Source organism: Agelaius tricolor, unplaced genomic scaffold (assembly GCF_023055355.1).
Source record: "Agelaius tricolor isolate 1412-34295 unplaced genomic scaffold, bAgeTri1.0.p SCAF_23, whole genome shotgun sequence".
Lineage (NCBI taxonomy): Eukaryota > Metazoa > Chordata > Aves > Passeriformes > Icteridae > Agelaius > Agelaius tricolor.
In genome coordinates this window covers 13543915-13564798 of record NW_027269283.1, presented here as the reverse complement: position 1 = coordinate 13564798, position 20884 = coordinate 13543915, and the positions used below count along the sequence as shown (strand labels likewise).

Here is a 20884-nt window from a genome sequence, read left to right as displayed (position 1 = left end):
AAGCTGATGTGACAAATTATTCCCTCACCTATGTGCCACCCCCGTTACAAATGCCACTCCTCCGTGGTCAAGAAACAAGACATTCAAAAATCAAGCAGAATTCAGGTGAAAGTAAAGAGGAGAAACAACAAAGAAAGGAAAGTAAGGAATGCAGCAGTAGAAGGCAGTGCCCACTGACTGTTCCTCCTTCCAGTCCAGCCTCTAAGGCGTGTTTGAAGGCTCTATGGCCACAGTCCCTCTTTGGATGGGAGTTAGGTTACTTTTGATTTAAGCAGCAATGATGCACTCAAAACAACTCATCCGGACTACATTTCTTGCCCACAACTGGATTCATGGAGAAAAGGGTGACAGAAGCAGGTCACATTTTTTTCATTAGCCTGCAAATGGTGAATTGGTCAGAGAACTGAGCAGGGGATCAAATCCAATGGGAACTAGCCTCAGTCTCACTGCTGACTTATTGCATTATCCCTTTCATCTGTGCTTGTTTTTTCTGATTTTTTAAAAAGAAAATCCTCCTTGTTTCCACTGCTATCACTCCTGCTGGTACTGCTCAGTTCTGTGCCTCAAGGTCATCAGTGATTTCAGTGCTCCTCCACCCTGAGTGCTCCATACCTGGCAGTGGGTAATACCTGCAAAATGCCCAGCATTCCTGGGATACCAAGGAGTTATTATGAGCACAGGGCAAAGTCAGATCATTGAGTCAAGAGTGCTAGAGAAGGTGCTTACCAGAAGGAATGTTCTCACTGTGGGGATCTTGTTCAATTCCATCAGCAGTCTGAGTGCCTTCTCATGGTTGCTACAGTACTCCTCATAGACAAAGAATTTGTCTTTCTGCAAGGAAAAACAAAGTGACTTATTGACTCAGACACCATTGGAGAGATTATTTTGCCGCAGTCTGCTACCAAATTCTTTATAAACAGAGGTGGACTCCAAGTGGCATTAGCACTGGAGTTTTCAGGAAGTGTGTGACACTCTTAATGTGAGTAATGTATATAGGTTCTCACTAATTCCTGACTTACTGTTGTAAGTTAACAGAGACTCTTCTGAGCACTGAGACTTTCAGCACTTTTCCTCTTAATGCTTCACTGAGATCATTGGTATTCTTTCCTGAAAGGAGGAATTCTGCTATCTTGGGAATACTTGCATGTATGTCAGGATATTCCATGGAAGTAGCCAGAAGCAAAACAAAGCCAGGAGCAAGGGGGCTCACCACTCCAGCAGGAGGAAGAAAGCCAAGTGGAAGAGCCAAGGCCTGAAAGAAGCTCTGAGATCTAGAGGGGAACTATAAAGCAGTCAGCTGGAAATCCCCTGCCTTTCAGGGGATGAGAAGCCAGCCCCCAGTAGGTTGGCTGAAACAAGCAGCAGACAAAACTTAACAGATATATATAATAGTTTCTGTAACTGGAAGAATTCCACCAAATACACACCAAATACCCAACATATTACAGATAATAAAGAAAGGGAAGGGTAGCTTCACAACTAGATTGAGCTGCTAACACTGGGACATGTCACACCCACCAGCACAGGCTGGAATGAAATCCCCTGTTAAGAAATGAAGGTCAGCTGGCAGGTCAGGGTCAGCAAGTTCTGCTCTACTGAGCTTCAGATTCAAAGACAGTGCAACTCCTTCTACCTAAAATGATCAGAGATGCTGAACCCATTGCAAACACTAGATATCTGGAAACACTGGAGTGATTCACAAAAGAAGCAGGAACAACTATTTCCATGCTGAGCAGATACAGCAAGAGCTGAGTTGATCCTCTCAAAGCTGGGAGGAAGGGCTGAACTTTCAGCAGCTATATTCAGAGCTTCCACTATTGCATTCACCAGAGTAAAAGGAGGGTCATGAGATTGTATTAGGCTTTAGGCAAAATGAATGATTCAGAAGCCAAAAAACATTCTTCTTGGGATAGCACTTTATTTCCTGGTTCAAGTTGGCTTCTATGCCATAATGCAGCACCATGTGGAGGTACCCAGACAAGCTAGTTTGCATATCAAAAATACTTCCAAAGCATTAGTGTGGTACTCTGCAGGGTAATATGTGAGGCCTTCTCAGAGCACCAAGCCATGTAGCCAATGCCTTCCAGAGTTTGCTGTTGCATTCACAGCAGGATTCTGGTCTGAAAACGTTCTATCTGAACCTTTTAATCTCCCCAGAATTTGGAAGTTAATTTTTTTGAGTTTTGATTGGAGTCCTAGCACTCTTAGAGCTTCCTGTGTCAGCTGAAGGTACTTTCAGCATCTAGGTACTTTTAAGACTGCCCACAGTGATCCAAGCAAAGAACTACTGCCAGCTGAAGGAGTTTGGGAAAACATGGGACTGCAGCTGCAGTCACTGGGTATTCCCTTTGCTATTGTCATAAGGAAAAGAAATTGCATTTATATTAGTTTAGGAGAATTTGACATTCTGGTCAGATGCTCAGTGGTAGATATACAGGTTCAGAATCTGTAAAATGCTTTTGGGTTTGGTTTAATTAATTTTTCCTTTCCTTGTGCTTCAAAAGAAAGAACTGAGAATAAATAGATGTATGTCCAAACACAAGAACAATGGTACAGAGCAAATAAAACAACAGCCACAAAGGGTATGGTGCAAAGAGATGGAATGCAGATGTTCAGGACTTTTATCCTTCAGCAGCAGCCATTCATGTTGCTATTGGGGTGCAATACTGGGAAGCTGCAAAGAAACAAAAGTTTCTGACCACCAGATGCAGGAAAAGGCAGGCCTGGGTCCACAGCACAACAGAAAAAAAGCAACAGGATTGCTGTCAACCATAAAGACAGGAGAGTTACAGAGTAAAACAGACATAGAAGTTTTTCCCACATCTCCACTCACTTCTCAGCTCCCTGGATGCACACAAGTACCATGCTTGACACCAAAACCAGCAGCCATTAACACAGAATCGTCTGTTACATCAGTGCACACAAAATATCACTGCTCAGGTTTCTGACTGCAGCTTTGAGTGCCTGGAGTTTGGGAGGCTATATTTATATGATGACAAAATCCTTTTGCTAAAGCTCAAGACAGTACAATAATTATACACACACCAGAGTGCTTTCCTCAAGTCTTTCCCAGCTGTACCCCAGGCCATTGACCTACAAATATGAGAACTATGCTTAAAATGACTCCATGTCTGAAGTGTTTCATTTCCTCTCTGGGTGATACTCAGTCCTAGGCTCTATGGGTAGCCTGGTGAGGAAATTATCAGTTACATAATTACAGACGTTAGCCCAGGAATTCTGAACCTGCAGTTGCTCTAGGTTAAAGTGCAATTATGGTCAGAGATGTGACCAGATAAAAATGGCACTTTCTTACTCAGCAAATCTGCTGGATACACAGCTAGACCTTCTGTTTTAGTGACAGAAGCAAGACTGTACTGTTCTCAGTTTGGTTAAAATAAGTCTTTAACCATTAGTTTATTCTCCAAACATATTATTTTGGATCCATTAGTACTGCCCACAAATTAATGCAAATTTGAAAACCATTTTGACTAGAAAAAAGCAAATAAGACATGTAGAAAACCGCAACATTTTATTTGAACATATTTTTAACAAAGCATGGCATTTTCTTGTTTCAAGCAGGCTGAAACCAACCTTGTCAACATCAAAAACCCGAACAGAAGACATAATTCTCAATGAAACAATATCCCCAATGACTTAGACAGTAAAACTGATCACTCATGCAACATTGCTCCAAAAAATGAGCATAACACACATTTCCCTAGAACAAGATTCTAGCTATTACATCCCCAAACCTCTAGCAATATGGCAATATCAGAAACAAAGGATCAGACCATTCTCTGCCCTTCTGCTCAGTCACACACAGTCACAGCCTCTCCTGCCCTGCAAAAGCGAGCCTGTGCTCACAAGGTGTGGTCACTCCACTGTCAGCCCTCGTGCCCTCTCTGAGACATGTCTCACATGCTCTTCTTGTTTATGGCTGTACACTGGATTTGGAATGAATACTCAGGGATGTTCTGCATCACCTGTTACAGTCACACTGTACCGAGCTCCAGAGTAAACTCTAGCACCTACCATCAGACAATGAATTTCTGATCACCCAACCAAATGGAGTACAGTAGGGCAGACAATGTCTGTCTTCTGACACAAAACAATTTTTCACACCTGAATATCACAGCAAGCACACTTCATCATCTCTTATAATATTTCAAAAAGACAATATGCAATAATTTCTTTTTTGGAATTCTTGCCAAATCTGCTTGCTTGCTTGCTTGCTTGAGGTGTTACTCAAGACTTGAATCCTTCTGAACTAAAGGTCCTTGGGACAATATTGGGCCCATAACAATTACCATCCCTTGATGTATTCAAAAAAGGTGTCAGTGTGGCACTTGAGCACATGGTTTAATGGTGAACATGGTGGTGGTGCTGAGACTTGATGGTCTTAAAGGTCTTTTCCAACCTTAATGATTCCATAATTCTATAAAAGCAGTGTTCTGTTTCTGAAGGCTGGTGGATCGTTGCCAAGTAAGGCTCTTCTAGGCCAAGACAGACCAGAACAAGTCTGGCCTATGTAGACTCTAAAGGACATTAAGGACACACAAATCTCATGAAGAGGACCCAAGCACTGCATGGGTTGCAGCTGCAAGGGCTGCACGGACACCCAGGCTGCTGCAACCTGTGACCTCAGGCTGCTGCAACCCATGACCCCAGGCTGCTGCAAGGGCTGCACAGACACCCAGGCTGCTGCAACCTGTGACCCCAGGCTGCTGCAAGGGCTGCACAGACACCCAGGCTGCTGCAAGGGCTGCATTGACACCCAGGCTGCTGCAAGGGCTGCACAGACACCCAGGCTGCTGCAAGGGCTACACAGACACCCAGGCTGCTGCAACCTGTGACCCAGGCTGCTGCAAGGGCTACACAGACACCCAGGCTGCTGCAAGGGCTACACGGACACCCAGGCTGCTGCAAGGGCTGCACAGACACCCAGGCTGCTGCAAGGGCTGCATTGACACCCAGGCTGCTGCAACCTGTGACCCCAGGCTGCTGCAAGGGCTGCACAGACACCCAGGCTGCTGCAAGGGCTGCACAGACACCCAGGCTGCTGCAACCTGTGACCCAGGCTGCTGCATGGGCTGTTTGGGCAGGGAGCATGAACATCACACACCCCTGCCTGCAATACCAGGCAAGCACCTGCAGGAATACTGTTTCTGAGGCACTTGAAATTGTGCTGCATTTTTGAAACTTTTAAAACAAAAGCAGACAAATTCTCAGCAATAAAATGTGATCAAATGGGTGAGAAAAAAATGAAAAAGTTCAACAGGAAAGGGAAGAGTTTCTAAAAATATATCGTTGTTTAGCTCAGTTTGATGTGGTGTCCATTGTTCTAGCCTCATTCACAAGTTTTTTCCCACCCTACCTTCACCTTTCACACAAGACACACATTGTCATAGCATTGCTACAAGCCTTAGAGATTAGGGCTTGCTAAGGGGCTGGAGAGCTTATGACAGGAAACTGTATTTTCAGATAGCATTAAGTCATTGTACTTACAAATTTTAAGAAAACATTTCCCAGTTCATGCTGAGACTGGGGTTCTGGTTGCAAACAAAATTCCAGAGCAGCCAGGAACTCCTTGTGAACACCAAGAATGTCTTCAATGTTAGAAAATAAGATCTGAAATATAAGGAGAAAAAACATTGCTCGTTTTTAATATATGTCAGTGTTTTGTGCTAAGTACTAATGCCAAAATACTGTGGAGCTCTAGACTTACCATGAAAAGATCCAGAGCTCAGACAGGGACTTGTAAAGAATGAATTACACTGTATTTGCCCCTTTCCTAGCCCCCTATAAAAATCTTTATTGCAACTGAAATACCTGCTGTAAATTAAGGTTATCTTTGCAGACCCCTGAGCATGATAAATGCAAACAACCTCTTTTAAGTCTTGAGAATATTTCCTATGAGAACATCCAGGTAAATGGAACCACAAGGCCAAATTCATTTTGCAGGAGACAGAAGCAGGGAGTAGTTTGCCTTTCCCTCCCATGCATTAGAAATCCCTTTCTTCCAGAAAGGGACTTGAAGGTATCACACACAAGGGTATACCTGTAAATAGGAGACAAGATCTGCCATATGGATCCAGCCTTACACTGCCCAGAGTACAGAATAGTGTGCATTTCTCACAAACCTCAAGAGCAGCATTTAGAGTTCCCTTTCACTGACCTCAGTGACTCCAAAAGGCACATGTAGAGGGGAAGAGGCCCCTTGTTCAATCTTTTATTTAAAGGTAATGGTGGCAGTTAAATGATCCCTGTGATTAGAATATACATATGCCAAGGGGAATAAACTGCCAGGGTGAAAGATGCTATAAACACATTATTAATCTTGGTCATTTTTGTACAAAATATGAGAAGAAAGTGTGAATCCAGGTGTAGGAGATGGAATACTACCTAGAGGGGGCAGAAGTCCTGACGTGAGGTGACAGCCATCGGTACTGGCAGCCACTGGAGGGAAGGCTAAATGGGCAGAGTAAATCCTGAAGTCTACAGTGGTACACATGTTGCAGACAATGTTTCTATCCCATTGCTTTAACCATGTCACTTGCAAAGAGAAGACCAGCAGTGCAGTCAAGCAAGCTTTCACATTGGAAGAAGCCTCACAGATCTGGCTCAGTGAGCGGGTGGCCCTAAAGTATGCAGTGTGACAGAACCAGCCTTCATCTTCCTGGCATTTGCTGTGGGAAGTGATCATGCCTAACATCTCCAAATACTTCCTAAAATGCCTTACTGTAACACTAAACTCTTCAGCTTTATGCAGTGCTTCACCAGACATAGCACTGAGTCAGCCTGGTGGCTGGTGATGTGAAGCAATTCAGATAAACAATAATCTGTAAATTAAGTCTAATCATTAAAGTTAGGACTGAAACCTCAATTCCTGGTTTAAAACCAGAATGGGTAGACAAGATCAGGAATTCAAGATCCTCCTCTTTGCACGTAGCCAGGTTCAACTCCATATTTCCATTACTCACAAAGATGGGCAGAGTATTTATCTCAAATTCCTCCTTCAAGCTGACTGCCTGTCCAGAGCAGAGCCTGTTGTATCTTCCTTGTCTTTGCTTCTCTCTCCCTTCAGGAATTCTGAGATCAAGTGCTTTGCACCATCATTATTGCCCACTTGTGCCTCAGAGCTCCTTTCTAGCTCTCAAGAAGATGAAAGATTCCGACACACTGAATTTGCACTGGCTGGCTCTGAACCCAAAAAAGGCCAGGGATCTAGGATCCTTTCACTGTTCCCTAAAAACTTCCTGTTCTAATTCCAGTGGAGCCTGCAAGCGCTCTGTCACGTGGTTGAAAGTGATGTGCTGATGCAGTAGCCCTTGCCTGCATTGCTGTGCCAGAAGTGGATTAACAAGTAAGAGGAAAACATCTGTCAGGGATGATTTCATCCTTCAGGAGCAGTCTTCAGCTTGCAATCTGTGCAAGCTAATGAATTCTGAGGTGATCAGTAAAGCTCTGCTTGCAGCACAATTTGCAGGTAAGAGTCACTTGAAAATCAAGGCAGCAGACAGACCTTGACTGCACATGCCCCTCTACCAAATCCAGTTACCAGCCTTGTGCACACCCTCAAGCTGTACTGCCCTCAAAACTGCTCTATCAGTGAAGTGACAGCAGTGCCTGCTGTGAGCATAGCATAATAGTAACACATCAGGAGAGTTATTCTCACATGAGGCACTGAATAAATTCAAACCAATTTTTATGATCTTGCTGCAGCTGTTAGTCACTGGCACGCTTGTAAAATCTGGGCCCAGCACAGGACTCAGTCTGGCCTTTCTGGAGAGGGCTACAGTGGCTAAAGATTACTGAAATCTATTACTGAAATCTCTGGTGCTTAGCACCAGCTGTAGGAGAGAACTGCAAAATAATACTGGAGGCAATAACCCAGCTTATCTTAAAAATCACCTTCTCCTTTTGCTCAGAGGTGAGTGACTGCCTGAATGCCCTGCATTTTCATCTAGGCATTTCTGCACATGAAGAAAGAGAGTAAAGATGCTGCCAAACCATTTTTATAGTCTCTTCTACTGTCAGCCATCTCACAGCTCTCTGGTGACTCAAGACACATAATATCAGCAGGCAGATTATCAGAAGTCCCAACACCACCTTGCTTTTCCTGGCCCTACCACCTAGGTGGGAGAAAGGAGCGGGAAATAAAAAACAAGTATCTTTCAACTGCAGGAAAGACAAATTATTTGGTATAGCAGGAGATGGGGGGTGGAAAGAGGAGACAATATTAACTCTGGAAACTATGGACACATGAAAACTGTGCCTTGTAATTCTGTTTCACCTGAAATAGGCATAAGCCTTTTTATTACTGAAGGGAAGTTCTCTTACTGAAAGCTGGGTATTGTAATAACAGCAATAAATGAGGTTTCACAGTGGCCTCAAAAAGATCCCCCCAGACATTTCGAGAATGACACAAAAATAAAGTGGTACTTCCCCAGAGGAGTATGAAGCGACTTCAAGTACAAATTCTACTGTACAGGATTTGTAGGCACTACATCTGATTATGTGGAAGTCAAAATTGATACTCATTTTGATGACATGAATAATGATAGAATAATAATTGTTATCAAGATCAACAAATAGTTGTGTAAGTTTATTTTCATGCAGACCTTGGTTTTTCCACGCTTCTATGTACACAAAGTCTACTGTCACTAATCACTTTTCTACTTTTTCTTCAGTCACCCCTAACTTACTCCAGGTGCTGGACAGTGACTTTTTGGAGAGTGGGGATTTCCAGATTTGAAGACAGTAAGAGGCTGAGCTCCACAAAGCTGCCAGCAGTCTTGTTCCAGCCCGTTCTGATGCCAGCCAGTCAATACCACACCTTGCTGGCCTGAAGAACTGACAGCCAGGGTGGGGCTGGAACCCTGGTGACCCGGTTCATGCAGGAAGCCTGGCGCAGGAAACAGAGGAGCCAGCCAGGGGAAACGCAGCAGCTGCAGCAGCACTGCAGGCGTGACACACCTCCTGCGGCTGCCCTGCTCCCACAGGCTGATTCAGGAGCTGCAGGACCAAACACAAGTGCAGCAAAGCACCATCCAGTGGCAAACAAACTGCGCCCTGTCCCACTCACCACTGGCTTTCACTTGCCTTTGGGTATGAAGAGGGATTTGGTTTCATGTGCATATGTGTACAAGGTGAGTTTTTTAGCCAAATAACTACAGGAAAGTGTTTTGTGTATTTATGACATTAATGAACAACATGCACCCCTGTGACCACAGGCACTAGAGAAGCCTGTACCTCACAGTTCTCTATGTCCCTTAACTATTGCCAGGGCAAAATTCATTCAGGAACCTCCTTGTGCAAGGGTCTCACAATATGTAGACCTCCCACAAAAACCCAAATTCCTTTCCACAAAAACACAAAGGAAAATTCTTGCCTCCTTCTCATAAGCCCTATCAAATTTCTGTTAGTAGAAAACAGCAGATGCAAATTGGCTACCTGAATACTGTCAAACAAAACAGACAAGGGCCATGGATTCCCTGCCATTCCTCTCAAAAACATTGAAATGGCCCCTCAGTACTCTACTCAGCATTTCACAAATCTTGCCAAAAGTTAGTATTTCTGACAACACTACACTGTTGTCAAATTTTACTAAAATTAGCTGGTGAGATGAAAAATTACTGGAAGATGACAGCTATAAGAATGGGCAAACAGATTGACAGATAAACTGTCAACATGAGCTCCTTTCCTTAGGGAATCAGCTTAATAATAAACATCAATATGACAAGAGGATATCTGATATTCATATCCCTGAATCTAGCCTTTCATTGCAAATCACTTCACCTACCAAGAAAACAAGGAAGACAGAAGAAATACCTTAACATTCTCCTCTGTTATGTACTTCTCAGCTTTGTCCACTGCATTCTGTCGGATCCGGTGAAGAAATGCCTGCAGAGATAAAAGAAGATTTATGTTCAAATTGTTTGATAATAGTTTGATTTCACTCTTTTGTTTCCTCTAGGTTCCCATCAACACAGTTTGGCTGATTACCTTTAAGACTGAAAGAATGTAAACATTTAGGAACTCCCCACCACAGATACCCCAGGCTGCACACAGGCACTACCCAAGACATTTCCTACAAGCTGTTGGGCTTTGCTTGACAATAAATATCTTCTCTTTTTTGAAGCTTTTAGCTTTAATTATCTGTTACTAGCAGTAGCCAACAGCAGGGTCCACTGGCTCCTCTGAAGGATTCCCGTGGCTCCAGGATGCAGCTGTTCCACCCCGGGGCAGAGGTGTGTGTCAGCAAGGGACTGCAGGAACAAGGAAGGGACAGTCACACTGCTAGAGCCATGAGCTGGGGCTGGGGACAAGTTCAACAGACCAGTATGCGGGGAAGGGAAATGGAAATCACCAGACAGTGTCTGTGATACACTGTCCTGTTCACTTTATTTCAGTGGGTTAAAAAAAGATGAAGCAAAGCTAGAACTTTTCACTTAGGTCGGATTTCCCCTTCTCTCAGCTCTGCACAACTCTGGCTTTAACAGCCAAATCAATAAACAGCTGCCAGATACAAATGGACAGTGATCTGAATATCAGCCTGAAAAGCATAACTCCGGCTGCTGGAAGTTGGGAGGACCTACTTGCATTTGCACTGAACACACCCACAAACCTATTTGATTCAGTGGAAAGGGTTTAGAAAAGAACACTTCATGAGATTTCCATCTCAAGACTCCACTGGTTTAGCAACTACTGGCTAAAAGGCACTTCTGAACTGAGAGCAGGGGATTTTCCTATCCACAGGCATCAGCAGAGACGGAAATACCTCCAGGAGAGACTGAAGGGCAACCAGGGAGGACAGCATCTGCTGCAATAAACTATGTAACATCTGCAAAGAAGGGAAGAGAGCTTTTCTCTCTGGTCCTCTCAGTGATTTCTAACTTGCCTCCCGTACAAAGGAGTGAGCCCTGGGGAATGCAGTGAACAAGGATGAAAGAACTTCTCTTACCCACCTGAGAGAGTGAGGGGAAGTTGGTCATGTCTTCGTTTAGGGCACAAAGCAGCTTTGTTACAGCTTGATAACAAAAAGCCTTTAAAAGCTGAACTATTCCTGAGCAAGGTCCATGTCAACTGGTGCACAGTCCTCTTTTGCTTTTTCCCTTTTGCCTGCTGGGATCAGCAGCAGCTTACAACCTGTTAAGAAGCAATGCCACTGAACCAAACTTACAGCTTATGGAATGCCTTCATCTCTGGTGTTTTGCTTGGCACACAGTGAACATGTTCCTCTGACTTTCAGCTCTAAAAGGGGCACGTCTCTGTTTCAGCTAAGGCATTGCTCTCTGTCATTCATCAGCCATTCACACTTTACAGGGCAGATACCAGTAAAAAAGACATTAATTAATGAGGCACAGAGACCTACATTTGTTTATAGCCCTGGATTTTCAACCCACTTTTGAACAAATTTCAGGGACCATAACCACATTGCTCCTCTAGTACTGCTAAATAGAAAGATCTCGGCTAGATTCCAGCTAGATACGGAGAACTCGGAGGAGTTTGTGGGGACTAAGAAGTTTGAAGAATAGATTCCTGCATCAAAGGAACAGGACACATGTGCTAGTGACAGAAGGGTTATTTTGTAAGGACCAGCCAGTCCGCCCTGCCAATAATCCGGTCAGGAAGTGTAGCACGCAGCAGCAGTCAGGGAACTGCCTGAGATGAAGTGTTCAGCATTATTCCTGATGACAGGAGGAATAGCTGCTGCACTCCCACTTCAGCTCTGGTGTGAGAGCTGAGCATTAGTAACAGGCATCTGAGTCATACAAGGTGGCACATCATTCTACACACTCATTCGCTAACAGTAAGCCAGGCAGTGATTTTCCTTGCTTTAATCACAAACATGTTTGGAGACAACAAACCCAACTGAAATGATCAATTAATCTACATAATTAGCAGCTCCACTGGTGACTAATAATTACCTGCACATCAGTCCTAGTATGAAGGGTCTAATAATAGAGAGCTGTATACAGGAAGTGCAAATCACATTAGCTGTTACAGGCCACTCAATAAAAAAGTGGAGACTGTTAATCTAAAAAACAGTTTTTCTGTGCTGCTTATCTGAAAAGACCACATGATGTGAGCACAAGAAAGGGAGAAAAGAAGATAGGAAAATCAAATGAAAACTAAAAAAGGCATAGAAGCAGACAGAGGAAGAAGGATGAAAGACCTAGAAGGGAAACAGTCGACTTTGTAGATAGTCTTTCAAATCTCCTACAGCCTCTGATTTGCCTTCATGCGCATGGACAGCAGTCTATCCAGTAACAATAAAACAAGACAGTTACAAAATATTTTGGTCTTACAAATTTAATAGTCTACTTTCTGAAATGCAATTCCCCTCAAATTAACAAAACTTAGTGATGCAGAACAAGTTTGTTCCCCATTTTTCAGTACCTACTGAGGTGCAAGAAGAATCTTTTGCAACACAGTCATTCAAATAAAAAGTATGAAAACCACAAGCTATTAAACAGCAGCTCACGGAGATAATCGTGCATGTCCCGTTCACATGGCAACACCACTTTCTTCCAAACCACTTCCTGCTTGGAAAAAGCAACCCTTTCCCAGAGATGTTATTCTGACATTCAGGTCAGCATTTCCCAAACTTCTCCGGTGATTTTTTTTGCGCTGCTTGTTTTATTAGGGTCTAAGCTCATCTGTACCAGCACTAGCCCTCTCGTCACCTGCTGACACAGACTCCAAGATCCATTACACAAGTAGCGTGCAACTATTTTGGGGGAAGGGAGTGCTATGATATTTCATGAGACCTATTGATTTTGCTGGAAAATCAGAGTTATTTGGACCAGAACATCACAAAAGTGATGCCAAAAGAGAGATGGTGGTGGTGGATGAATATTTTAAAAAATTCATCCTATGAATTCATGCCTCTATGTTATTTACATTCCAAAATATTTTGTTCCAGAAGAGGAAGTAGTTGAAAAGGTGAAAGCTTGTCTGGTCACTAAAGTAACTGAGACAAATTCTCTCTGGCTGCTCCAACCTCTTCACACTCTACACAACTCATATAGAAATTCAAGGGGTCTGTTCCTTGGCACTTTTCACAAGGAGCTTTCAGGGACCCCCCAGTATAACCCTTTCCATCCACAACACCTTCAATCTGTGCAGCAACTAGCCTCCAAGGAGATGTGGAAGCATGGGGGTCAGCTTTCTTAGGAGATCTTGGAAGTATGACCTAGGGACTCTGAAAATCATTCCTAGGACACTGCAAGATGATCACAATCACCCCTCCAGTGCAATCAAGAGCAGAAATCTCTACTGTGGCACGCTGTTGGTTTCCTCTTCTCCGAAACTATCAGGTATAACTGAAACAACAACCAACTGCAGATCACTGAGACTGTTGAAGAGCTGAAACTGATGAATAGGCAACAGAAGTAGGCTCTGCTTCCTTCTATCTTCTTGTTGTATCCTGGTCAGGACTTACAAGGATAACAATTTCACAAAAAGCAGAGATAAGAAGATGGCTGACATCTTTCCTCCCTATCCCCCCACACTGCATTGCTCCCCTGCCACTCCAAGTGCTTCACTGTGCTCACACTGGGCCAGGTCTGAGCCACCCAAGCTGTTTGTTTGGGCAGCAGAGAAAGACAGAAGCACTGGAAGAGCCTATGGATCCAGAACAAGAACAGGTCATGGCACAAGGCAGGGAAAAAATGGGAAACCGGGCTGAGCAATTTTCATACTCCTGACAAAGATTGTAAAGGCCCCATCTTCCATATTGATGTGCTCAGTATTAGGAAAACAGTCCAGAGAAGACTTGTTTTGGCTTAAAATTCTGTGGTAACATAATGTTTATTTGTGCACTGTAAGCTGTTGTCCCAGAGGTCTGCAATTCCCAAACTCAGCAGGCCACAGCTGATGTTCCTCATGTCATGCATAAGCGCAATTTATAGTTTATCTTACAGTACAAAGCCTTGATGGATTCAAGCAAATCTATGACAAAGTAGAATGAGCAGTGAAATGTTTCCTTTCTGCTTCACATCATGTTGGACAAGTTCCTTCCAATACAGACTAATAGAAACATACTACAAATCTAGAATGAAATTTCAGTATAAAAGTTCATTTCATTAAATAAGTACTTTTTAATGGCCCCTTTTGTATGAAAGTGTTTTGTTTTTCTATTCACGGTCCTCATAATCCACTGTTTCAATGAAATCTCATTGTTTTGAGTGTCTTTGCAGCACCTCTAAACCACAAAAGCACAGAATATATTTTAAGGAAACAATCAGCTAATTGTTAGTTGTTGTCACATGAAACACATGAAGCAACTATTAAAGATAACTCTTAAATGCTTTTCATATGAGCCTGGTTGAACTCAGCTTGTAGCCTTAACCAGGGAAAACTAGTATTTTCCATCTTCTACATAGCAGAAGTAACAGAAGCAAAACACTTGGGATGAGGCAGTGACAGTTTGCTCATGCCCCTTCTCAAAACTCATGTTTAAGGCAGACACTTCCTCAAACATTCAGAAATAGCAAGAGACTTCTTACTAAACAGCAAGGGAGGCCAAGTGTGCCTGCCCCTGAGGGAAACGAAAAGGAGAACAGAAACAGAGAGCGGGTGAGGCCACCGGTCCCCCTGTTGCTGGAGAAGAACAACTCAAAGCACAATCCTGTAAAACCTGTTTCCTGAACAGCTGACTGGAATGTCACATTGCACTTAAGAGAAAAGTGAGACAATTTCATTAAACTCATCAGTGATCAGGACTGATTCAGAGCAAGGGTCCAGGGATCTAAATGAGCCTAGAATTTTCAGAGTTAATATTAATAATTGCTTTGCACTTGTGCCATCAATTGTTTAAAGCTTCTTGCAAGTGCAGATCTCTTGTTTCCAAGAAAATGTGTTCACAGTGACAAAGTAAGAGGTGACATGAACAATAAATTCTAACATTTGACCATCACTAGCATCTTTACCTTGCAACTACAGCACAGGGGTCATATATATGAACAAGAACATGCAAGCATAATTTTAATTTCTCTTTTTTTCATTACTTGAATTAGTGTTGCCACTAAATTTGGCCACTAGAAGTCTTTGCCTCCGTACCAAAAAACCCTATTTCTTTAGCAAAGCAGCTCAAAGGTCCTGTGGGAACCTTTCAGCTTTACTGAAATAGTCTGACAAATTGAGTGTTTGCTGAAGTTCAAGTTTTAAGAGCAAATGCATCCTTGTTCATATTACTCACTTGTTAGCTTTGAACCTTGTCATTTTGATCATGTTCTTTTGCTTTCTATCAGATAAGTAGTTCATAAGCTAAAGCTCTACACAAATGACAGGAAACAAAAATCCTGCATCCCCATCCCACATGTTAAATGCAGTTCTCACCTGAGGTCTGAAAGACAATGCAATAAATAATCTCCAAGTAACATAACAATGACTGCACAGGGCTATTAAAACCTTTCAGCATTTCCCTTCCAGGGTGTTGCTGGGCTCACAGCCTTGGCTCACCACCCAGCTCGGAATGCAGACACCTCAGCTGGGGTGAACCTGCTTCAGATCTGCTGCTCCTGCCATGGCCTCAGTGCTGTGCAGGTTAACCAAGGCCGACTGCTGTCCATCCTGGAGTCTGCTGCATTTTAAAGACAGATGAAGTAATTCCTGGGCAAATAGAGATGACTGCTTTTCCAACATCTCTTGCTGTCCTGGGCAAACGCCAGTATAGAATGTAGAATACTGGGCCTGAGTCAGGTTTTTCAGTTATGAAATTAAGTTAGAATATTGGAAATCAGAAGCAACTCCTTTGATATTACTAGCATTACACATGTAAAATGGAGCAATACTGAAGCAACAGTACTACTTTTAAAGAGCCTATTACTATAGCTCTTACTGGAAACCCAGTATTCCCTCACTGCTCAATTACTGGCTGCTATATTAATATTTCTATAAAAGCACATTTTAAATTATCAGTGTCTGGAGAAGAAGGAAGAACTTAAGCATCAGATGAGTTCATTATACTAAAATTCTCCTAAACAATAGAGCCACAGCTGTGAGAGAGAGCAACTCTGCAAAAACATTGTGCCTGTAGCTGAGCTCTACAGGCAAATTAATTCATCAGCAAACACCTGAACAGGGACTTGCCTGATAGACAGAGGTGTTTAGTAAGAGGAAATAGCACCAGAAATATCTTTTATTGCCCTAATTTCAGGCTTCCTGCGTATCAAACTGGCTTTAAAGCCTCAAAGCTTATTGGTACTTTTTTTTTTATCAATCCTCTGAAGAGGAACTAAATTATTAGCTAACCAAGGTGATTAATAAAAAGAAAAAAGAAAAAAGTCACACACAACATGGAGTATCAAACACTCTCTGCAAACAGCTCAGGCAGTCTGAGGTGTAGAAGCTGCACAATGATTTCACACACACAAAAGCACAGGAGTTACAGGAGGCACCATCTCTTCCCACAGCAGACTGCATGAACATTTGCAAAATAAGCAGATTCCATTTCAGGTGAAACTGGAAAGAGCCTCAGAAAAGAAATGCAGCTTCAGTTGCAAGATCCAGATATGTCACAAGCGTAAGATCCTTTGACCTGAAGCATACTCTTGATGGGTATTTTTTGTAATTGTATAGATACATGTACCCGTATTACAAAACCACCACTCATGCTGGCAATTCAATAAATATTAACTAAGCATTGATCATGGCAATTTGAAACTTCTTCCCCACTTCTTAGTCTGACATATGGTGAATGCTGATAAATACTACATGAAATATAAAGGAGCAGTCAGAAATTCTGCTATTTAAAATTAATTAATAAGTGCATGTATGAATAAAATGTTTGAATAAATAAACTTGATTATTTCTTTAAATACTAGATGAGAGAAACAGCTACTGCTAATATGAAGTACATGCCTGAGATAATACTGAAACTCTGATTTGTCCTTAGCCAATCCTGAATTTTAAGATTCCTGCAGTTAGGACCACACTTTATCTGATTTATCTTACATCTATCTTGTCGTTCTTACACTGCCTGTAACATTAAATCAATCACAAAATACTGGCATTGCACAGCACTGGGACTTTCAGCTGTGCTTTAAGGACTCAGACATTGCAACTGCTTTCTCCTCACTTTGAATTTCTTGACAGAGGTCCAGCACAAAATGGCTTCTGTCAACAAATCTCTGGAGCTTAAGTGAGGATTCACCTCATCTATTCGCACCCCCTGAAAGCTGAAGCCCTCCCTGAGTTAGTGATCCAGGTTCCCACTACAACAGAGCAATGGGCAGGCAGCTTAGAGGATGAGTCACTGCTGTAGGAGGATGCTTAAGAAGAGGGGCAGAATTTCCATCTAGAAAGGCTTTCTCTTTCTGGGTAACAAATTTAGCTCAGACCAGTGTCCTCTGCTGTACCCCTGTCACTGCATGGGCAAATACAAATTCCAGGGCAGTGAGGGTTACTGAGTCGTCTCTAGAAGTGAACCAGGACTGTCTCAGTCACTCATGGACACTTAGGGACATGGGGGCACTGCAAGTTGACACATGCAAAATTCACATGCACGGACATTCTCAGCACGGTGGTATTCCGAGACTAATCACAAGTGAGCTGATCTAGCAGCACTTCCCAGAAAAAGTCTTATACAAAGAACGCTCTAAAAAGATCCCGGACCATTACCTTCACTTCCAGCATACTGCTGTTAACACTGGAATTCTGCAACAAAAAAAGCCAGTCAAACCAAATTCATGCTTTGACTGATCGAGGGAGGTGGAACTGAAGGGAAGTCTTAGAGAAATACGTTGCAGTGCTTCTCACTCCAAAGAGAGATCCCTTTCTTAAGGAGGAGCAGTTTTAATTTAAATTACAAAAACCTTTTGTGAAGTGAAAGACAGGCTGGTGCTGCAGAAGGGCCATTGTCTCTTCTCTATCATTGCCCTGACCTCTGCTAGTCCCTCCTCCCCCAGTCGCTAATATTTGCATTCTCGGACAGGTCAGAAGATCCCAATTCACTTCAGGGCCCCAAAAGCTATATTCTCACCTCCGAAATCCTTCAGGACTCATTGCTATTAATTTCTGCATATCTCCCGTACTCTGACTTCTCTTGACACCTCTTCATGCCCTCCCTCCTGTACATCGTTATCTCTATAACACTTTGAATAATCTCATTATTGTAGACTTTAAAAACCTCCTCCTCTTTGCTTAAGCATGCCCTTTTGTGAATATCTATCCCTCAAAGATTCTAGCCCATTCAAATATCAATAGAAAATGTATTTGTTTGGATTTTCAAAAGAAACTTAAGAAAGCTACATGCATAATTCTCTCAATCCTTTGGAATATTCTCCCTTACTGGCCTCTTCATGTCATTTTCCCTGTTCTACAATCATGAGATTATTTTAATCATTTTACTGTACCATGGCACTCTTCAAAATGCTTTCAGGATAAAATTTGGTTGAACAGTATGGTTTGCTTCATTCCACTTTTATGTAGAGAAATAAATTCGGACAAGTCTGTGTCTACTCAGTCTTTATGGTACTTTAACAAAAGTTTGTTTCAGAAGTAAAGGCCCAGTAAACAACACATGCATTTTTCAGGATTCAACTCGTATTACTTACATTCACTATGTTCATAGTGAAGAGATGCCTGCAGATTGCAACCTGGTCTACGTTAGAGACTCCAGCTACTAAGATCCTATCAGCACCAGGGGATGTTTAATCAGGTTTCAGGCTCTACACAGCTACTCTTTTTTCAGGAGGGAGGTAAAAGCATCAGAGAGACTAGAAACAAGTGTATCCAGAAAAAGTAAAATCAAGATGATGAATGAAACTGCAGCAAAAATTAGAATTTCTTGAAATAGTATTTCAAGATAACAATCTAAGCTGAAGAACTTTGCTATCAGAAAGACGATTCTCTTCCTCTTCTACTCTCTTTCCAGTGATGGAAATACACTTAATACACTAAACATTAAATAGACAACACAGAGGAAAACTTTAAAATTAAATCTAGTTCCCTGAAGCCCATGGAATGCTCTTCTTTAGTTGCAACACAGCCTAGGACCTCACCTAACTGAAGGAGACCAGTTCAGCTGCCATCAGTTCACTGTCATCACTTGCCCTAAATTACCTGTGAATCTAAAGCCCACATAGCATTTCTCGGGTGACCCACAAACTTCATCTACATTGCAAACGTGTAACAAAATCCCAGGATCTCATTTCCTAGGAACACTGTATATGCCCTGATGATACGTACTTAAGATTGTCTCTCATAAGCTATTTTAGCATCAGACTTTGGATCTTAATATTGAGATTGCTTCCAGAGGTTTCCTCTGCAGGCCAGGTCTGTCTGGCGGGGCTGGGCAGCAGCAGCCCAGCTCCCGAACACGGCCGAGAGAGGGGTCCCGGGTTTTCCCTGAAGCCCCGGGCAGCTGTTCGGTGAGGCAGGTGTCGATAAGGTCCAACAGGCGCTCCTACGAGCAGAGCATCGCTCACGGTGGGAGCAGGCAGCAGGGGCCGAAGCCCCGCAGCGGTGGCCAACTCCTCGCAGCGAGGCCTGCCTGCTCAGCGGCCCTGCCTCAGCGGCCCTGCCTCAGCGGGCCCTGCCTCAGCGGCCCTGCCTCAGCGGGCCCTGCCTCAGCGGGCCCTGCCTCAGCGGCCCTGCCTCAGCGGGCCCTGCCTCAGCGGGCCCTGCCTCAGCGGGCCCTGCCTCAGCGGCCCTGCTTCAGCGGGCCCTGCCTCAGCGGCCCTGCCTCAGCGGGCCCTGCCTCAGCGGCCCTGCCTCAGCGGGCCCGGCTCAGCGGCCCTGCCTCAGCGGCCCTGCCTCAGCGGGCCCTGCCTCAGCGGGCCCTGCCTCAGCGGGTCCGGCTCAGCGGGCCCTACCTCAGCGGCCCTGCCTCAGCGGCCCTGCCTCAGCGGGCCCGGCTCAGCGGCCCTACCTCAGCGGGCCCTGCCTCAGCGGGCCCTGCCTCAGCGGGCCCGGCCTCACCGGCCCTGCCTCAGTGGCCCTGCCTCAGCGGACCCGGCTCAGCGGCCCTGCTTCAGCGGCCCTGCCTCAGCGGCGCCGGCTCAGCGGCCCCGGCTCCTCTCCGTGCCGAGAGCGGAGAGCCAGAGCTGCCCCAGCCCCAACCTCCGGTACCTCTCTCACCAGGAGAAACCCCTCAGCTAAGAGAGCAGCCAGTCCCATCCCTGCCCTGAACCTCGGCCACTGCTACTGTCTCTCGTAAGTACCGATTGTTATTGTCTCTCAGCAACAGATGGGAGAAAATTCCCTGAGAGAAAGAAAACGAAAGGAGCAATCTTAACCTCCAACACAGTGCATTTACACTTCCTACCACAGGAAAGAAAGGAACTCGGCTTTTGAGTTTCCAGTTTCTTAGCATGTGCTTCGCCCTCACCCGGTGACTGCCCTTGCACACACAGACAGGTTGCACGCACAGCTGCACATGCAAAATCTGCCTTGATGTATTTGCAATTATTTACACACAAAAAAAGACAGGGAAAAAAAAAAAAACCGACGAGCAGCTTTCACATGTTGGTTTAAAAAAGAATTAGACAAATGAACCTCACAAGTACACTTTCATTACTACCCCAGAGCAGGAACAGACGGTTTGGCTGAAGGTCCAGCAGCTGATCTGAGCTGGTTTTCCCAACCAATCTGCACCATTTTGAACTGGGCACCCCCCACCTGGGTGCTCACGGGAATGGCTCAGAGTTTTCCCACCAGATTGCCTATACTGCAACACAGTGGAAAGCACACTGTTTGGGAAAAAAAAGGCAGGAGAAAATCCTTAATTAATTATGAAATAAAATGCCAACATTTTAACAAAATCAGAAATCTCCCTGAAAGCAATGTTATTCATGGCCCCTTTTTTTTTTCTTCTCTTTCAGAAACAGCATTACAGACCTAAAGGCCACTGCAGTGGTCTAGAGCCAACCTCTGA

At 43.9% G+C, this 20884-nt stretch overlaps 1 protein-coding gene across 4 annotated transcripts in view; it reads right to left on the bottom strand.

Moving 5' to 3' along the window:
- Positions 1 to 20884, bottom strand: part of PREX1 (phosphatidylinositol-3,4,5-trisphosphate dependent Rac exchange factor 1) — a 121066-nt gene that overhangs the window by 60628 nt on the left and 39554 nt on the right. For 3 of the 4 annotated variants that reach the window (XM_071447050.1, XM_071447051.1, XM_071447052.1), the window contains exons 2-4: positions 9832 to 9903; positions 5506 to 5628; positions 727 to 831 (exon numbers count right to left, since the gene is read on the bottom strand). In XM_071447050.1, coding sequence (XP_071303151.1) covers positions 727 to 831; positions 5506 to 5628; positions 9832 to 9903 — 300 coding nt within the window. Of the gene's footprint in view, positions 1 to 726; positions 832 to 5505; positions 5629 to 9831; positions 9904 to 10967; positions 11101 to 20884 lie in introns of those variants that run through there. The other variant, XM_071447053.1, reaches the window with a different exon arrangement.